This window comes from Taudactylus pleione, unplaced genomic scaffold, assembly GCF_031769625.1.
Source record: "Taudactylus pleione unplaced genomic scaffold, aTauple2 ptg000309l, whole genome shotgun sequence".
Classification (NCBI taxonomy): Eukaryota; Metazoa; Chordata; class Amphibia; order Anura; family Myobatrachidae; genus Taudactylus; species Taudactylus pleione.
This window is the reverse complement of record NW_028284710.1, coordinates 5,110,589-5,129,733: the sequence shown is the minus strand read 5'-3', so window position 1 is coordinate 5,129,733 and position 19,145 is coordinate 5,110,589. Positions and strand designations below refer to the sequence as shown.

At 45.5% G+C, this 19,145-nt stretch overlaps 1 protein-coding gene across 2 annotated transcripts in view; it reads right to left on the bottom strand.

Moving 5' to 3' along the window:
* Positions 1 to 19,145, bottom strand: part of ANKS6 (ankyrin repeat and sterile alpha motif domain containing 6) — a 153,432-nt gene that overhangs the window by 69,863 nt on the left and 64,424 nt on the right. For both annotated transcript variants that reach the window (XM_088442303.1, XM_088442302.1), the window contains exons 8-9: positions 17,686 to 17,735; positions 5,683 to 5,886 (exon numbers count right to left, since the gene is read on the bottom strand). In XM_088442303.1, coding sequence (XP_088298429.1) covers positions 5,683 to 5,886; positions 17,686 to 17,735 — 254 coding nt within the window. The remainder of the gene's footprint in view (positions 1 to 5,682; positions 5,887 to 17,685; positions 17,736 to 19,145) is intronic.

Genomic DNA, 19,145 nt, shown 5'->3' with positions numbered 1-19,145 from the left:
AGAGACTCTGCGAGCAGAAGAGATAGCGAGGAGAAAAAGTGTCTTCGCTGTCAATCATTTCATATTTACAGAGTCCAGAGTTCAAATGGGGGAGCTTGCAGCCCCTTGAGAACCAAAGACAAATCCCACGGTGCTACCGGTGGGACAAAAGGAGGATGAACTCAGAGAACCCCCTGAAAAAAATTCTAACATCTGGTAATGAAGCAATCTTTCTCTGGAACCAGACTGACAGTGCACAAACCTGCCCTCTAAAAGTGGCCAGATGGAGACCAAGGTCCTATCCAGCCTAGAGAAAAGCTAGTACCCGGAAAACACCTTAGGGTCATATTTTCTGTGGGAACACCATTGACCAAAAGAATGCCAAACTCTGTAATAGATGCGGGCAGAGGAAGGCTTTTGTGCCCTAAGCATCGTTTGAATCAAAGCTGGAGAAACCCATGGCTCTTAAGATGGAAGACTCAAGAGCCACACCGTCAAAGACAGGCGAGGTAAGTCCGGATACAGGCAGGGACCCTGCGATAACAGATCCGCCCATAGAGGAAGAGGGTATAGTCCATATGGATAGATTACGTATGTCGGTGAACCAATGAAGTCTGGGCCAAGCAGAAGCCACTAGTATTACTGCCACCTTCCAGTATAAATTTCCTGAGAACCCTTGGGAGGAGGAAAATCTGAGGAAAGAGAAACGCTAGCTTGAAGTCCCATCTTGCTGCTAGTGCATCCACGAAGGCCGCTGAGGGATCTCTGGTCCTGGACCCGTACCTGGGGACCTTGTGGTCGTGACCTGATGCCATGAGGTCTATGTCTGGTAGGCCCCATTTGTTCACCAGGAGTTGAAAAACCCCCGTGTGGAGAGACCACTCTCCGGCGTGTATGTCCTGATGTCTTAGGAAGTCAGCTTCCCAATTGAGGACTCCCAGGATGAATATTGCAGAGATAGCCAGAAGATGATGTTCTGTGCAAACCAGAATGTTGCAACTTCCCTCATGGCTGCATGACTTTGCGTGCCTCTCTGATGATTGAGATAGGCTACTGTGGTCGTGATGTCGGACTGGATCTGGACTGGCCTGCCCTGAGCAGGCCCTGTGCCACGATGAGTGCTTTGTATACTGCTCGAAACTGCAGAATGTTTATGGGCAGATGACTTTCCTGATTTGTCCATCTTCCCTGAAAGGTGTGATGACCTGTCACTGCCCCCATCCACGAAGACTGGCGTCTGTGGAGAGAAGCACCCAATTTGGAATCCAGAATGGGCAACCTTTGTCCAGATGATCCTTTTGTAGCCACCACGAGAGAGAGAAAGAGAGAGAGAGAGAGAGAGAGAGAGAGAGAGAGAGAGAGACGAATCTCTGGAGTTAGAAGGATCCTCTGGGACCTTATTAGATGATACTGTCCATTCCACCTGGAGAGAATCAATTTTTGCAGAGGCCTGGAATTCAAATGAGCATATCCCACCATGTTGAGGGTGGATACCATTGACCCCAGGACCTGCATTGCTGATAGAATGGATACCCTTTCGCTTGCGTAGCAATTTGAGTATTCACAATAATAGGGCCACAATCTTGTCCTCTGGCAGAAATACCCTTTGTGCCTGAGAATCCAGAAGTGTCCTCAGATGTCCCATCTACTGTGTTGGAGAAAGAGAGCATTTCTTCCAAATGATGATCCAGCCGTGTTTCTGTAGGCAGGCAATGGTCAGTTGGAGATGGTGTTGTAAAACAGCTGGAGACTGTGCCAATATCAGAAGGTCGCTCAGATACGGTATTACTCTGATTCCTTGACGCTGGCTATCATAACCACCATTATTTTGGTAAAGACCCGAGGGGCCGGTGGGATGGCGTAATAGGCACATGCAGATACGCATTCTGAATGTCCAGGGAAACCATAAAATCAATAATTGACCAAAAAGTTTCCATACGAAACTTGGGTACAAGGATAAACTTGTTTAGGGTTTTTAGATTTAGAATAGGGCGATGTGACCCATTTGATTTCTGAACCAAAAATAGATTGGAATAATAACCCCTTCCTTGCTGAAACACAGGAATCGGGATTATCACCCCTGCCTGCAGCAGGGAGTAAATGGCCTCCTGAAGAGCCAATGCCTTGATCGCATGTGATGGGGGATTTGTACAAAAAAAACTTCTGGGGAGGATGCCTCCGTAAAGTGAGGGCATACCTCTGAGAGACCACATCTCGGACCCAGGCGTCTGTTGTTGTTTGATACCAGTAATCCTCAAATTAAAGAAGTCGGTATCCCACCCTGGGATCCCCCAAGAAGAGGCCCGCCCCATCAGGCAGAAGGTTTGTCGCCCAGCTTAGAAGCTGGATGTCTTGCCGGTCCAGAACTCTAGAATGCCTGGAAGACTGTTCCTTTGCTCGTCCCTGGAGGCGAAAGGACCAAAAAGAAAACTGCCTAGATTTTAATGTAGCCATAGATGGCAGACCTGCAGATTTTGAAGCTGCCAGAGTAGCTATTATCTTCTCTAACTCTGCCCCGAAAAGTATATTTCCATGGAAAGGTAAGGATTCCAGAGCCTTCTTTGACCCTGTATCAGCTTTCCAGGACCTTAACTAAAGGACCCTACGAGCCACCACTGAGGCTGCTGATGCTTTAGAAGAAGAGTCCAGCATCTATTGGAGATATATGTGAGCTGTTTTCTGGTAGCATCTGGTAGAGAATCCTCCAATGGACGGGGGGTCCATTATTCAACAGCTTTGGCTACCCAAGCCCCAGGCATAGGTGGACGAGTAACAGCTCCAGATGATGAAAATATTGCCTTAAGACATGTTTAGATTTTTCCTATCCGTAGGATCCTTAAGAGAAGATGCTGAAGGAATAGGCAACGTAGCATTCCTGACTAAGTATGTCACATGAGCATCCACAGTAGGAGGGATCTCCCACTTAGTACATTCAGAAGCTGGGAAAGGATACAACGATGCTAATCTTTTAGTATTATAAACCGTTTATCCGGGTTACCCCATGCTTCTTCCATAAGTTCAGTGAGCTGCTCGGATTTAGGAAACTTAGCTTTTACCACCTTCTGGTGTTTAAACACTGGAGCCTTCTTACTAGGAGCTGGTTCATCATCCTGTATGTCTAGGATTCGATTTGACCGCCCTCACCAAAGAAGGATCATCCACTGTAGAAGGATGGTCCTACTCTGCCGTGCTAGAGCCCGAAGAAGAACCCTGCACATCATCTGATTCCTCCGATGTTGCGTCTGGATCCATATGCTGAACAGATCGATAAAAAGATAACTTCCGTTTAGGCGCCTTAGTGACTGTCTGCTTGCAACAGCTGACTGACTTGAGTGGGCATAAGCATCCATCCAGGAAGGATGTGTAGGAGGTGCAAACATAGCATGCTGTGGGTACCCGATACAAGGAGGCAGCGCGGGAGTAACCATACGATCCACAAACTGCTTCATTACCTGAGACAAGGAGGACACCCAAGATGGCTCCTGTACAGGGACTGGTATACTGGACTCGTGAGATGGCTCTTTATAACAGACAGCACACATTCCATCCTTTAAAAAGTCCTGAGAGGACAAGCCCACCAAACAGGGCCTCACTGCAGCGGCTTCAGGTGTGTCTCCGGCGAAGGAAGCAAGGACTGCCACATGCGATTCCTCGTATACGAGGAAACGCCTTACCTGACATCTCTGTGCATCCTGTTGCAATCCGGGCCCCAGAATCGCTGCTAGCATGCTCTGCCGCGACCTGCTGAAATCACCAGAGATGTTACTGGCATTGCGGCCCGGCGGAGGTAGACGGAGTCGCAGTGCATGAGTCTTCATACAGACGCTCAACACTGCTAACTCAAAAACATAGAAAATAAAATATAAAATAAAAGCTTAAGCGTGCCTGAGCAGCCCCCTTTTACAACAGTGCGTCTGAATCCTGCTGCACCAAACGAACAACTGAATGCCTGTAGCCAGGGTATATGTGGAGGAGTGCCTGGATCACTCCAACCACATTATCCCCATGGTATCCCTGTGGATCCCTACAGAACCTGAAGAAGAAAGGGATTTTCTCAGTTTAATAAATAAACCACTAAGGTGGAACCCTTTTATCTTAAAACTGTGCACTTGCCACTTACAGAATATAACAATTCCTAAGGTTTTCTAAATTCAATTTACATGTTACATTGGTTCAGACCACAAGAATGAGCATAACTAGATAATAGGTGTATATAATATTCTCACTAGAAAGACATCTGATCTAAATCCATGGTGTACATGACTTTTAGTACTGTGGATTTCACACCTGCTGATACTGGCAGAGGAAATGTTGCAGTAATGCAGAGTAAATAGATCCCAATCTGGATTGTCCAAATTAAGAGGCATTCCAATAAACATTTTTTAGAGAAAAATGTTCTAATTGCTCTTTGAGATAATATGTCAGATAACTTACATTTTTGGTATTACATTTACAGTAACTTATAGTTTCTTTATGTCGTTTTTGGAATATTTACATGAAAGTCATTTTCTAAAGACGAAATCCACCTTGCATCAAAACAATCAGACACAAGTATGATTTGAGCAACATGATTTCATCATTTCTTCAATCCTCCACTAGTATCAAATGTACAATGGATACATGCATTGTATCATAGTTATATACGGTTTGCAGAAGAAAAATGTACTGTATACAGAAAAACACATACAGAATCACTTTGTCAATGTATTAAATTATTTATTGTGCGGCTTTAGCCAGATGAAGCTTTGGCACCTCAGTAAAAGGTTTAGGTACCTCTAATACCACACTTTTGAATGAATGAATGATATCATGGCTAATGAAACTTACACTGGCTTTTACAGAATGGCAACTCAACCCACAGTCTATCATGAACAGAGGGGCCAGGGAAATTTCTAATGAACATTTATGAATGTCTACTCATAAAAAAAGCAGCTATTGACATTAAAATTTATGAAAGCCTGTATATTACTGCATTACATGATATCCTCCAAATGGAATGTAGTTACCCTCCCGGCAGTCGGATTATTGGCGCAAGAATCCTGACCCCGGCATACTGACGGTAAGTGTCAGGGGAGGGTTAGGTTTAGGGTTAGGCAGTAGGGGGAGGGATACAGGTAGACTGTGGAGGAGGGGGTGAGGGTTAGGCTGCGGCGAGGTAGGGTTAGGCTGCGGGAAAGGTGAGTTAGGGTTAGGGGGAGGGTTTAGGTTAGGACACTTGCCTAATTGGGTCAGGATTCTGACTGTCGGGATGCTGTTATCGGTATTCTGACCGCCAGCATCCCGACTGCCGGGATCCCATACCCAACCCCCTCCAAATAACTGATGTGTTTATTGCTGTACAGAATGACAGCTGGTTTGTGAAAGGAAGGTGGTGGTTCCCTGTCCCTAGCAAGTGTTGAAGGTATCAGAAGTGACTAGGCTGCAGATTTGTTCTTTGCAATTTTGAACCAAGTGAGATAAACTGATAATTATTACTTGAAGATATAGCTTCAAAGAAGTGGAAGGGGGGGGATTGCTCAATCCAATTTTACTTGTTAACAGTTGCAGCAGAATTGTAGGGCTCATTAGACTAATCAATGTTTTTACATTCATAATTAATACATGAACAGTTACTTTTTGGAGTGTAGTGGTAGATGCTTGCATTTAGAAGCAAGAGGCATTTTTGATTTTTCTACATTAGTGCATGTGTTTGTTAAAACTTACAATATCAGAATTGCCACTGCTGTTAAAACTTGTTTTTGACAGCCGTGGGGGCATGGATGCTCGGGTCTGCTCCATTTTCCCATCCTTGCTGATCCTGGAGCGGTCTGAATTCCACAGCTCAAAGTTTGAAGGGGGTAAGAATGGTGGGATCACAGCCTTCAGCTTGTCATTGGGGAGTTTAGCAAATGGAGCGCCATTCTTTAACTAGGAAAGCAGAGACAAATAAACTGGTTTCATACAATATTGTCAGATTGAACTGCCATCTGCATTAACAAATAAAGCAGTAATATAAGTAAATAATAAGTTTCATAAATATCATGCTATTAATAGCATAAATATGCACTTTGGGGCTTGTGTACTGTTGGACGTAAATGTTTGTGTCCACAAAATGCATCTTTTTCAACAGCGCATTTTGTACATACGAATCCTTGCACTATGTAAGCATGGCCATTATACTAGAATGGTGTGTTCACACAAAATGCATCCTACTTGCTAATGCACAACCTCTGCAAAATGTAAATGGATGACAGCGGCCACTTATGATTGACTGAATGCAGCTGAATTTCTCCCACTTATGATGTTATAGTAATGTGAGTGATGCAATCTATTCACATTATTACAGTGAGATTAGCAATAGTTCTGCAGAAAAAAAGGCATCTCTATATATAAACTTGAAGAGTGAGAAATATTATGTCATGTTGGCATAATGACAGTTGGTCTGAACTCTGCCTCCTTCCACCAGCATCAGTGATGTTGCTTAGAGTGTTCCCTGTATGAACGTGCATAATGTCAAGGGAGACCTTATTTAAAAAGAAAAAAAAAAAACTTACTGTAAGTTTCCCATGAGACAACAGAAAGAACAGCAAATCATACAGCTGAATTTGTACAGATATATTATCATGCATCTGCATTATGAACTGAGTGATGAAGGAGTGAACTTGCTTTCAGTCCAGAATCACCATTTGATTAGAAAATGTATGCTCACCTTCAACTTAGACAGAAACTACACAAAGTATAGGTTCCACAAGTTTCCTTTTGACCAACTGAAAGTTTAAACACTGGGTTTTAATAGGAAATCCAGGTACTGTATATGAATACCGCATAGGGCAAACTTATCGGGCTCTCTCTCTTTTCCAGGTAAAGTATAGTGTCCCATTCTCCACAGTTTAGACTTTATTTTTCCACAAAAGGGCTTACAGAAACCGCAGGTCGATGTTGTCTTGTTGGGACAATAAAAATCAATACAAACAACCGTCTCTATTCTGAGTCAGCTGCATCTATGTGCCAGCACTGCCACCAGCCTTCTGCTTGTGAGATCAGCCGCCATCATTATTATCTGCATTTGCTCCAGCCCAATCTTGGTGAAGGAGATCAAACAATAATTGGATGGATTTCTGTATACGCTCACCTTTGAGTTGCCTGCAATTCTGTCAGCATGCTCATGGGCTGATTCTTCTATGTGTGAATGCCCCATTGCTGCCATGTTACCACCCAGTAACTCCCATTCAGCTGTAAATGAGAAGCGACAACTCAGAAATGCTCTAGGTTGCGTATGCAGGCCATAATGCATGCACATTTTGCTAAAAATAGTAAGAGCAGTTCGCCTTCAGAATTGTGTGCTACTCTGGTACAAGCTGTTCGCCTTCAGAATTGTGTGCTACTCTGATAAAGGCCCAATATGGACCCTTTTTACCACATAAAGTTGCAAAGAATACAACTACTCATATCTAGCCACTGTTCCAGAAATGTTTGAGGTTTTAGGTCCACTGCTTACTCTAGCATGCCTACTAATAAATTTTACTTCTCAGCAACATATTCTCCTGGTCATCAGTGTGTCTTTATAGTTAGGTTAGCTCTTTGAAGTAACTGCTTGCATAAGATGAAAATGGATGCTACTATGTCCTAAGGTTAGGCCAATACATATTTCCATTTCCATAATTTGTCCATGGAGCATTTACAGGTCTTGGTACAACAGTAAGAGTTCTACATTATCTTTCTCTATTATGACTGTGAGACAAATTTCATGGGCCAAATTAGCAGCCAATAAGCAGGTTAAGTTTGTCTGATTATACCAGTGAAGTTCCTCGTGTTCTGAGATTCTAAACATGGCAACAATCAGCTTCTTGATTCATTTGCTTAAACTTCTTCAACTTCTCCAGCATGTCTGTTTAGATGCAGTGTCAGATCCATGTGGAGAGAAAGAGGGGTACAGTTAGTGCTTTCTCACCCTCTAGCATTGCTGTCAGCACATAACAACAGATGGCCTAATTCAGAGATGTATGTAAATAAGACATTTACATACATCTAAATTAAGAAATAGAGCCAGTACCACAGCAAGCAATATGCAGCCCCCAGGCCCGGCTCCTGACACGTTCTGTCAGTGCGGCCTCAAAGGGGCGCCGGGTCCGGCTGAATAAAATCCCCACCCTCCACACACCTGCTGTAGGTATAATTAGATGGTCAGGGGGAGGACTCAGGGCAGAAGCAGGCGGAGGGGAAGCACGGATGGCGCTGGGTGCAGAGACAGTACCAGGAAAAATTAGTCTGGGAAAATAGAATGCGAACAACTACTGTCACATGGACACAGGCTTAGAATGCAAGACATCTCTGCCTTAGACAGACACAGGCTCCAAGGCCTGTTTGTATAAGAGAAAAGCCAAAGTAGGCCCTGTCCTTATAAAGTAAACAGCCAGCAAAGAGAGGACCAATAGCACCCTAGTGTGAAGAAACTGCTAAAAAAAATCTGTAAAGCTAGAAAAGAGAATGAAAATAGCACTAAATTCTACCAGGCAGCTTAACAGGTACGGGTCAGCAGACATAGGGCCACCCTGTCGAAACAATGGCCTGCAGGCTCCTGTTATAAGTGCTATAGGCGACAACTTTGGGACAAGAACCACCAAGACAATCCTGCTGCCCTCAGAGAAAACCCATGTTACATACAGTCTATTCCAAAGCACTCCAGATACCACTGCCATAGTCACATACTACGGAACACAACTATGACCATCCCTGAGAAGGGAATGAGCACACAGCAAATAATCTAGCACCACTCTGTTAACTCAACAACGGAAGTAGTGATCTGACCACAAGGCCTTCAGAGATGACAATAGAAAAAATGGCTGCCGACATTGAAGACAAGAATCTTTTCACTGTTAAAAAAGGAGAGTTATGGTAAAACTTACTCTTGTTAATTCTCTTTCTTCAAGTCCATAGGGTCCACAGGGATACAATGGGGTGTAGGTGGCACTTGAACAACCAGAAACCAAGAGCAAAGATTTTGTTCAATCCCAGAATGTTCCGGTTCTTCCCCCTATACCCCGCCCACAACCTGAAGGCAACTCAGTTTTGTTAACAAGCCCAAGGCAGGAGTAGGATAGGAGAGAAGGAAGACTGGTACACTGAAGAATCACACTCTCACACAGAGAAGGAAACAAGTGATCAAGACAAGAAACCCTTTGAAACCAGGTGCGTCAGGGCGGGTGCCCTGTAGACTTCGAACAAAAAGAGTTAACAAGGTTAAGTTTTACCATAACTCTCCTTTTCTTCTTCAGGGTCCATAGGGCTCCAGAGGGAGATAATGAGGATGTCCCAAAGCAGGTGTTTAAGGGTGGGGAAGCATCCTGAGAGGCAAAAGTTTAAAGGCATAGAACCTAAGAAAGGTGTGGACAGGAGACCATGTGGTCGCCTTGCATAGTTGTTTGACAGATGCGCCACGGCGGACTGCCCACCAGGGACACATGGAGCGAGTACAATAAGCAGATACTTTAGCTGGCACAGGAATGCCAGTCTGCATGGAAAACTATCTGGCCAGAGACTGTTTGTTAGCTGGCCATCCCTTCTTGTGGAATCCATATAGGACAAAGAGGGAGTCTGATTTCCTGATGGCACTAGTACTGTCCTTGTAGATCCTCAGAGGACGGACGACATGCCGAGAGGTCTGGTGATTAAAAGGCCGGAAACCACAATTTCCTCATTGAGATGGAAATGAGAGACCACCTTGGGAAGGAAGCCAGGGCACGTTAGACGAACATCTCTGTCCGGATGAAAGATTAGAAATGGGGAGCGTCAGGAAAGCACCCCTAAATCTGATACCCTACGGGCAGATGCTATAGCCAGAAAAAAACAGTCTTCACAGTGAGCCATTTGACATCTACTGAATCCAGGGGTTCCAATAGAGATTCCTGAAGTGCGTGGAGAACCACTGACAAATCCCACGGAGCCACAGGATGGACAAATGGAGGTTCTATTCGTAGAACACCTTGCAGGAAGGTGTGAACATCCGGTAGAGGAGCAATTCTGTGCTGGAACTAGATGGACAGAGCAGAGACATGAACTTTCAGAGAGGCTAGGCGGAGTCAGAGATCCAATCTAGCTTGAAGAAAGGCAAGGATTCTAGAAATCCTAAAAACCTGAGGGTCATGGTTTCTAGTAGCACACCACTGGAAAAATGTATGCCACACCCGGTGATAAATCCTGGCAGAGGCCGGTTTACGTGCTCTGAGCATGGGGCCTGATTCAGAGCCGGACGCTATTTGCGCTCGCTCGTTCAGAAAAAGGGGGTGGCTATTTAAATTAACCGTTCGCTCTTTGCGGTCTGTTCACGCCTCTATGTCTGAACGAGCGAACAAAACATGCGAACGTAATTTTAAAAAAAACGCCCCCTGGACGCTCACATCATACGTCATGTCCGCTATTTATTAGATTAATCGAGTACATCGGACGGCGTATGAACTGCTCGCTATTCTTGTGGTTGGTTTTTCCTACCACAATCATGCGAACAGTTCTGACTATAAAACAACCAAGTGACGTGGTCGATGACGCTGCTTTATTAATTATGCACACCCTTAAAACGCCCGTTTTGACCTTTAGGCACGCCTGCGTTCTGATCTCCACTCCCCGTTTTCAAGCACCTTCCCCTGTTACCACCCACAAACGCCTCACTCTGTCACTCAAAATAGCAGGCATTCGCTATTTAGCGAGCACACGATTTTCGGCCGCACTGACTGGTTCGCGCATGCGTATTACAATCCGTACGCATGCGCAGTTGAGCGAACATCGCTCGGAGCGAACGGGCGGCCGCTTACGAGCGGCTCTGAATCAGGCCCATGGTCTGGACCACAGAGCTAGAAAACCCTTTTGATCTTAGGAAGGATGTTTCAAGAGCCAAGCCGTTAAAGACAGACGGGCCAGGTCCGGATGTAGACAGGGACCCTGAGGCAACAGGTCTGGTCGTAGAGGAAGGTGGAGAGGAACGTCTATGGAGAGACTTTGGAGATCGGAGTACCAATGGCGTCTGGGCCAAGCCGGAGCTACCAACAGGACCGTGCCCCCTTAATGTTCGAACTTCCGAAGAACTCGAGGCAGAAGAGAGACTAGAGGAAAGCGGTATGCCATATGGAAGGTCAACTTCACAGATAATGCGTTCAAGAAGGCTGGGTCGGGGTCCCTCGTCCTGGCCCCGTTCACTGGAAGCATGTGGTTGTGTCGTGAGGCCATGAGGTCCACTTCCGGTAGGCCCCATTTGTCCACCAGGAGCTGAAAGACTTCTGGATTTAGAGACCACTCCCCTGCATGCATGTCATTACGGCTGAGGAAATCCGCCTCCCAATTGAGAATCCCCGGGATGAACACTGCAGAGATGGCTGGGAGATGGCGTTCGGCCCATGTGAGAATGTGGGACACTTCTGTCATTGAGATGCCATGCAATTTTGCCTGCTGTTAGGAAGATTCTCTGATCTTGAGAGTCCAGGAAGGCTCCCAGATGTAACGTTCTTGAAGAAGGGGTCATGGAAGGCTTCTTCCAGTTGATCAGCCAACCGTGCGTTTGTAGAAAGGCAATGGTTACTTTTAGATGGTGGTGAAGAATTTCTGGGGAGCTTGCTAAGAGCAAGAGATCATCCAAGTATGGGAGCAGTCTGATACCCTGACGATGAAGATAGGCCGCCATAACTGCCATGATCTTGGACCTGAGGAGCTGTAGCTCCAATTTTAGTACACAATGTCAAGAAATCATAAGATTATATGCTGGCCAATTAAACAGTACTCCATTAGTGTGGAAGCCAGTACGCCACATAAATAGAGATTAGCATAACATAACTCAATTGCCAGCAAGACCCCATGTAAGAAAATAGCTAAGTCATCATCATAACATGGAAAGAACAGTGTGAGAGAGAATACATTAGGTTCCAAGGCTAAATGTAATGTAACAAAATGGCTGGGGACCACCAGAACATAACATATGAACCAATAAGTCAATGCACAAAACAAGAAAAGGAGAGAGCATTGTGATCAAACATGTTAGTTCAATAAAGTAGTACGCAAAGAAAGAGTTCTAGATTAGCATGACAAACCTAGGGCCCGATTCATTACGGATCGCTATTGAGATCGCGTATGCAGACAGCCAATTGTTGTGTACTGAGCATACATCGCAGTGCGCAAAGGCATCACTGCAATCGCAGAGACCACGCAGACCCATCACAGAGTGATTAACAGGAAGTGAGCATTTGGTGGTCTTGACAGGGAGGTGGTCGGCGAAACACAGGTGTGCCTTTACAGGGGGCATGCATAAATTTGCCACTGCAATGCCATACGCACCTTGAGCTCTCACTGCGTACAGGAAGGTTAGCAATTTTTGAGTAAGGTCTAACCTTGTGTAATTGTGTGAGAGACTCCGATGTTACTTGATGGTACCGATATTTTCGCAGACTTGTAAAGTATTCCGGATGCGAGAAAGGGGAAGTAGGCGTCTATATTTTGGCCTGCGATGGCACTGTGGGCCTGGTTCAGAGCTGGACGCAATTAGCACTCACTCGTCCAGAAAATAGGGGTGGCTATTCAAATCAACCGTTCGCTCTTTGCGGTCTGTTCACGCCTCTAGGTCTGAATGAGCGAACAAAACTTGCGGTCGTTTTTTGAAAAAGTACGCCCCCTGGCCGCTCGCATCCTACGTCATGTCCGCTATTTATTAGATTAATCGAGTACATCAACCAGGGTATGAACTGCTCGCTATTCTTGGGGTTGGTTTTTGCTACCACAATTTTGCGAGCAGTTCTGGCTATAAAATAACCCAGTGACGTTGTCAATGACGCTGCTGTTTTAATTATGCACACCCATAAAACGCCCGTTTTGACCTTTAAGCACGCCTGCATTCGGATCTCCACTCCCCGTTTTCAAGCACCTTCCCCTGTTACCACCCACATACGCATACTCCTGTCACTCAAATTATTAGGCATTCGCTATTTTGCGAGCACATGAATTTCGACCGCACTGACTGGTTTGCGCATGGGTATAACGATCAGTACGCATGCGCAGTTGGGCAAACATCGCTCAGAGCGAACGAGCGGCCGCTAACGAGCGGCTCTGAATCAGGCCCAGTGATTGCAAACATTAGCATATTTTCACAGTGGGCTTGCATGCGTCATTTCAGCTGCGATTGCAATAGCAATCCGTAATGAATCAGGCCCGACCCCTAGTACGGTCAGCACATAAGTCAACATAGAGACCTGAGCTATGACGTTTACTGAATTCAGCCCTAGAGAGTGCTGAGACATAGCCTATGAGTCAACACGCAAGCCAACATAGAAAATGGTGTGTCCGAACATGTACACCAGGCAATTGGTACTTAAGCTAGGTAAAGAGAGTAATCTAATGCAACATGTGAGACTGAAAATCAGCACTCAACCTAAACATGGAAAGTGCAAGAAGTGACAAAACATACAGTATGATAGTATTATGACACACTAGTTGAACCCGGAAAGCAGTACTTAATCTATGAGAGCGAAATGTGCATCTATAAAGGCTAGGTACACATTAGGCAATATACTGGACGATATGTCGTTTTGAAGCAAATTAGACCAACATATCGTTCACATCGCATAGTGTGTACGATCAATCGCACATTCACATGCGTCATTCATTGTATCTTCCCATCTGATGTGCTGCACGTTAAATGAGACAATGTTCTGAACGATACCATGTTGCTAAATTCAGTAAGGAGCAGCACATAGCTCCATCGTACCCAGCATGGTGCAGTGTGTACCTGGCCTTAAAGAGCAACATGCCTTAATACGGTTCTCAATATTTGATAGTAACATCATATAATATATGAACCTGGAAAGCAGTATTCAATCTGTAAGAGAATATTGTTAATCCACAACAGAAACCTGTGCTATAACATGTTAGCGCAGAAAGAAGTATACAAACCCCTGCCTGGGAAGCCATACTGTTTTTCCCACAGGTGCAAGATTTTCAGTATCCAGTTGGGTGCGAGGTTTTTCTTTTTTTTTTAACTCCTCCAATTTTTCCTTAAATCGATATTTTAGGGAAAAATTGTCTGGACTTGGACACCTCCCCCCCTAATAGCTAATTAAGCAATTGTAAGTTTTCAATTAGCTTAATTACCCCATAATTACGCACCTTCTGCAGAGCTATCGTCCTCCTCTGCGAGACCAGGAGCCAGTACACATTGGTGAGTGCCCGGTGTTACGTGCCACGCATTTTTTTTTTCTTGTGGAATTTTGCATGGGAAGAAAATGGTGACCAGTTTTTTTATTGGATACTGCGGGAATCGGGAGAGCGCATATCCCTGGTAATCTAAAATTGGGCAAGAAATGCATACATTTTTTTGCAGGCTAAATCCTGGACTCAATTGGATATGCCCATGTGAGAGAGTAATGTGGCTAGATATGCGAGCTCAGACAGATGTACATAATCAATGAAAGAGTAATGTGTCACAACCCATAAACACGGAAAGAAGTACGCAATCCGTGAACCATAACATGTGAGCTCGTACAGCAGTTATGTATCCATCAGAGTAACTTGCTATGATTCAAGTCCAGAAAGCACATGCAATCTATGTAACATGCCAACACGTGAACCAGAAAGGTCAGTACTCAGGGCCTGATTCAGAGCCGCTCGCTGTTTGCGAGCGCTCGCTCTGAATCAGGGCGGGGATTTCTTTTTTCTCCTGCCCGCTCGCTAAGCTGTGGGTGCCCACCCACAGCTTGTGCGAGCGGGCTGGAGCTGGTCGCGATTATCGCGACCATCGGGCTTGCGAGGAGACCCTGTGGTAGGGTGGAGCAGGAAGTCCACTACTGACATCACGAGTGATGTCAGTAGGGCCGCCCACAAGGGAACGCCTGCGTTTGTGCAGCCACCCCCCCCTCCCCGCCTACAAAACGGGGCGAGCTGTCAATCAACATCGACAGCCGCCCCGTCTTGTAGTGAGCCCCAGAGCGACTGAACTTCAGTCGCTCGCTGGGGCTCGAGCACGCGCATGCCGAGGGGAGCATGCGCAGGGGGAAAACATCGACCCGCTTATGAGCGCTTTGTGCTTGCGAGCGGGTCTGAATCAGCCCCTCAATCCAAACATATACACAAAGCTGAACCCCTCTATTATGGCAAAATAATGTTACAGAACATGGAATGCTAGATGGCATTACTGATTTCACACATAGGAACCAGTGTATCATGACATAACATGTGAGTCATGAGACCAGTACACATGTAGACAGCAGGGATCAGAACATGAGGGCAGTACTGAATTTAAGAAATATGTGCCAGGCACCACAGGAAAAACATGCAGGCTCCACAGTATCTAGTAAGCTGTGAGCTTGGAGAGATAGTGTCAGCCATAAATCATCAAGGCAGACTGCAACAAGACACCAAATCAGATTGCAACATGATACAGGATGACTCACCCCTGTGTGCTCCTAGCAACTAGTACTACAGTACGCTAAAGAGAATCCAGAGTAGGGATGGCCATCACTGGATCTATGGTACAATCAGTGTATAATCTTGATGATATGAAAACATAAACAAGGGAAACATCGATGGTCTCAAGCAGGCCAATTAGAGGTGTAGGCGGAGCTAAGTTCTGTGTCCTGACATCAGGTAGAAATATAAAAAAAACAGGAGCTCTGACCATTCATTGTGGAGAACCATAGTACCTCCACCATCGACGGCAAAACCATCTACAGCCAATGGTGGTTAACCACCAATAGCTATCCCTAAAGAGGCATTCTGGGAGCTAGACTGCAGAGTAAGGCCCTCCCTAACCATCTAGCATGGTACCGCAGAGCCTGGCACCGCCAATGGGTGGAGACAGCTGCAGGCTCCATTGGATGTGCAGCTTCTCCTATGTAGATATGGCATAGGTAAACCGAGCCCAGACCATGACCACAATAGAAATAGTAATATAATAAAATCTTACTAGTGCTGCATGTTTGTCTCAGTATCACAAATGAAATAATCAGCACCACATGTGGATCTTTTAACATGTATAATCCAGTAATAAATACAACTATGCACAAACTAGGAGAACTAGAAAACATGCACTATTATGGGTCCATTGCTATAGACCATCATTATGGTAAATTATTAATACTGTACATATATGTCCAGGGCAGTGCTAGGCTCTTCTGCTGCTCCCTCAAACTCCCGTACTTAGGGCCTGATTCAGACCCGGTCGCAAGCGCTGAGCACTCGCAACCGGGTCGACGGTGGCCCAGACCGCATGCGCTCTACGGAGCCGTCTCCGTTGTGCGCATGCGCAAGACCCGGACAGCGACGGGCAATCCGTCGCTCCGGGTCTCGCACCAAAGGGGACGTGCTGTCGATGGCGAGTGACAGCACGCCCCCTTTGGTGGGCGTGCCGGGGGGGTGGCTGCCCAGACGGAGGCGTTCCCATGAGAAAGCCTACCGTTTGGGGGCGGCCCCACTGACATCACAAGTGATGTCAGTGGGAGAGCTTTCGGCTCTGTTTGAGCCGAAAGCTCTCTGGGGCTTGCGGCCACGAGACCCTACCACATGGGTTTCGTCGCAAGCCCGATGGTTGCGATGGTCTTGACCATCGCGACTATCATCCTCACCGCTCGCATTAGCTGTGGGTGGCAACCCACAGCAATGCGAGCGGCCAGGAGGCCGCTCCATAAAAAAAAAAAAAGACGCCCTGATTCAGAGCGAGTGCTCTGTCAGAGCGTCCGGCTCTGAATCAGGGCCTTAGTTCAATGCGCTGGAATGGTGCCCACATCTAAAATAAAACACTACACTCAGGCTAGATGGCCCTACTGCCGCATCTAATGGCTTACTGTGATCGCTGGTCCTGTTTATGCTGGAATTATGACACACAATACACTTTGTATGACGCTTATTAAAGCTGGTTAAGTGCTAATTATGCCCTCTTCATGGACTGGCCACACTCACTCTAAAATTTGGAAACACCCCTCTAGATATTCTGCGTTTGCCACTGAATGGGGGTGCTCTGATGTTGTGGCCACGACATACAGTGCTAGGGATGGCCATCGACAGTTAGCCATGGTTAACTGTCGATGATTTTGGCATCAATGGCAGAGAGTCAATAGTTCTGCGCCATTGATGGACCAATGGGAGCCGCTAAGCCCAGTCCCCGTTTTTGATTGGTCTGCGGCCGGCCGTGCTCCCAGCAGCGGTGGCCATAGCAAGGTGCAAACCATGGTTTTTGTGCCATCAATGCTAACCATCGATGGCCACCCCACCGATGGCATCCCTATACTTTGCGCAGTAGGCGGGTGCCAATGGCGTTCAGCAAAACTTGTGGCCGCGGCTACGGGAAGACTCCACTCCCATGTACCGATCAATAGTGCCGCAGCCACTAGCTAAATAGAAGAATATTATCAATAATAATTAAAATAAAAGGACATTTTGTGCACGGATCAGTCATTATAATTGTAACCCTTCCCTCCAATCCAAAAAGTCTACATCTGCCCCTGTTTAAATAGTGCCATTATGTGAGCCAGGTAAGTTAAAGGCCAGGGAATACTATATATTACAGTACAGTACATGTAATGACACTTTTTCATCAGAGATGGTAACTTACGTCTACTCACCAATAAAAGCTGTACAAAGCAAATTCATTTGTTTCTACTCTGGTAATGGCTATAAATTTACAGTAAACAACAAGCATTACTTTACAACAAAGAACTGGTTTTCAATGGTCAATACCTGCACCAACTTAACAGAACTTACCATAGTAGCCAGTAGTAAGTTGTCATTCTCAGTTTTTGTTGCTCCCAATCCTAAAAGAAAAAAAGTCCCCAGTTAGAAACAGACACATAGGCCCTCATTCAGAGCCACTCGCTAGCGGCAGTACGCTCGTTCCGAGCGATGTTCGCACATCTGCGCATGCGTACGGTTTTTAGTACGCATGCACGAACCAGTCAGTGCGGCCGAAAATCGTTGGTACGCAATATAGCGAGGGCCTGCTATTTTGAGTGACAGAATGAGGCGTATGTGGGTGGTAACAGGGGAAGGTGCTTGAAAACGGGGAGTGGAGATCCGAACGCAGGCGTGCTTAAAGGTCAAAACGGGCGTTTTAAGGGAGTGCATAATTAATACAGCAGCGTCATTGACCACGTCACTTGGTTTTTTTTAACTCAGAACTGCTCGCAAAATAGCGGTTGAAAACACCAACCACAGAATAGCGAGCAGTTCATACACTGTACGATGTACTCAATTAATCTAATAAATAGCGGACATGACGTATGGTGCGTGCGGCCAGGGGGCGTTTTTATCAAATAAACGAGCGTATGTTTTGCTCGCTTGTTCAGACTTAGAGGTGGGAACAGACTGCAATTTGCGAACGGATCATTTGAATAGCCACCCCTTGTTTTTGAACGAACGACCACAAATAGCGAACGGCTCTGAATCAGGCCCATAGTTTCAATGTACATCCAAAATGACTTACAGATAATTTCAATAAAATTAGATTGTTGCTGTGCAAAGGTTTCATGGGTTACAAATGGGTTAATGATTTACCCACATAAGAAGTTTAAAAGATGGATCAATAACCCAAACTCCAAAGTAGGGTAATGAGACAATGAAAACAGGTACAGATGAAAGTTTTGTAACAGACATGATGGATATATCATGCAAAAGTTTAAATGTCTTAATACATAATTTTAGACTTTATTTATTTTTAATTTTTTTGTTTGAGGGGGGCCGCTATTCATGTTTATGATGGATATCGATCTAATAATTGTAAATATAATAATTGTAGAAAGGTCTATCCTGTCTCCTCAATGCATGCACAGTGAAAGTCTAGGCACGTGCACCCACTACAAGGGAGACAGGACAGACCTAGAAGAGGCCTAAGTAAGTATAAGAGGGGGGAGCAGGAGTCAGAACAGCTTGGAGGAGACTGACATAGTGGAGGGTAGAATGGGGCAGAGGTTATATATACACATACACACACGCAAAATGGTTAGCCATAACATTAAAACCAGTGGCAAGTGAATGGAATAACATTGATTATCTCGTTACAATGGCACCAGTCAATTGGTGGGATATATTAAGCAGTTCCTGAAGTTGATGTGTTGGAAGCAGGAAAAATGGACAAGGGTAACGATCTGAGCGACTTTGACAAGGGACAAATTGTGATGGCTAGACGTCTCGGACAGTACATCTCCAAAACGCCAAGTCTTGTGGTA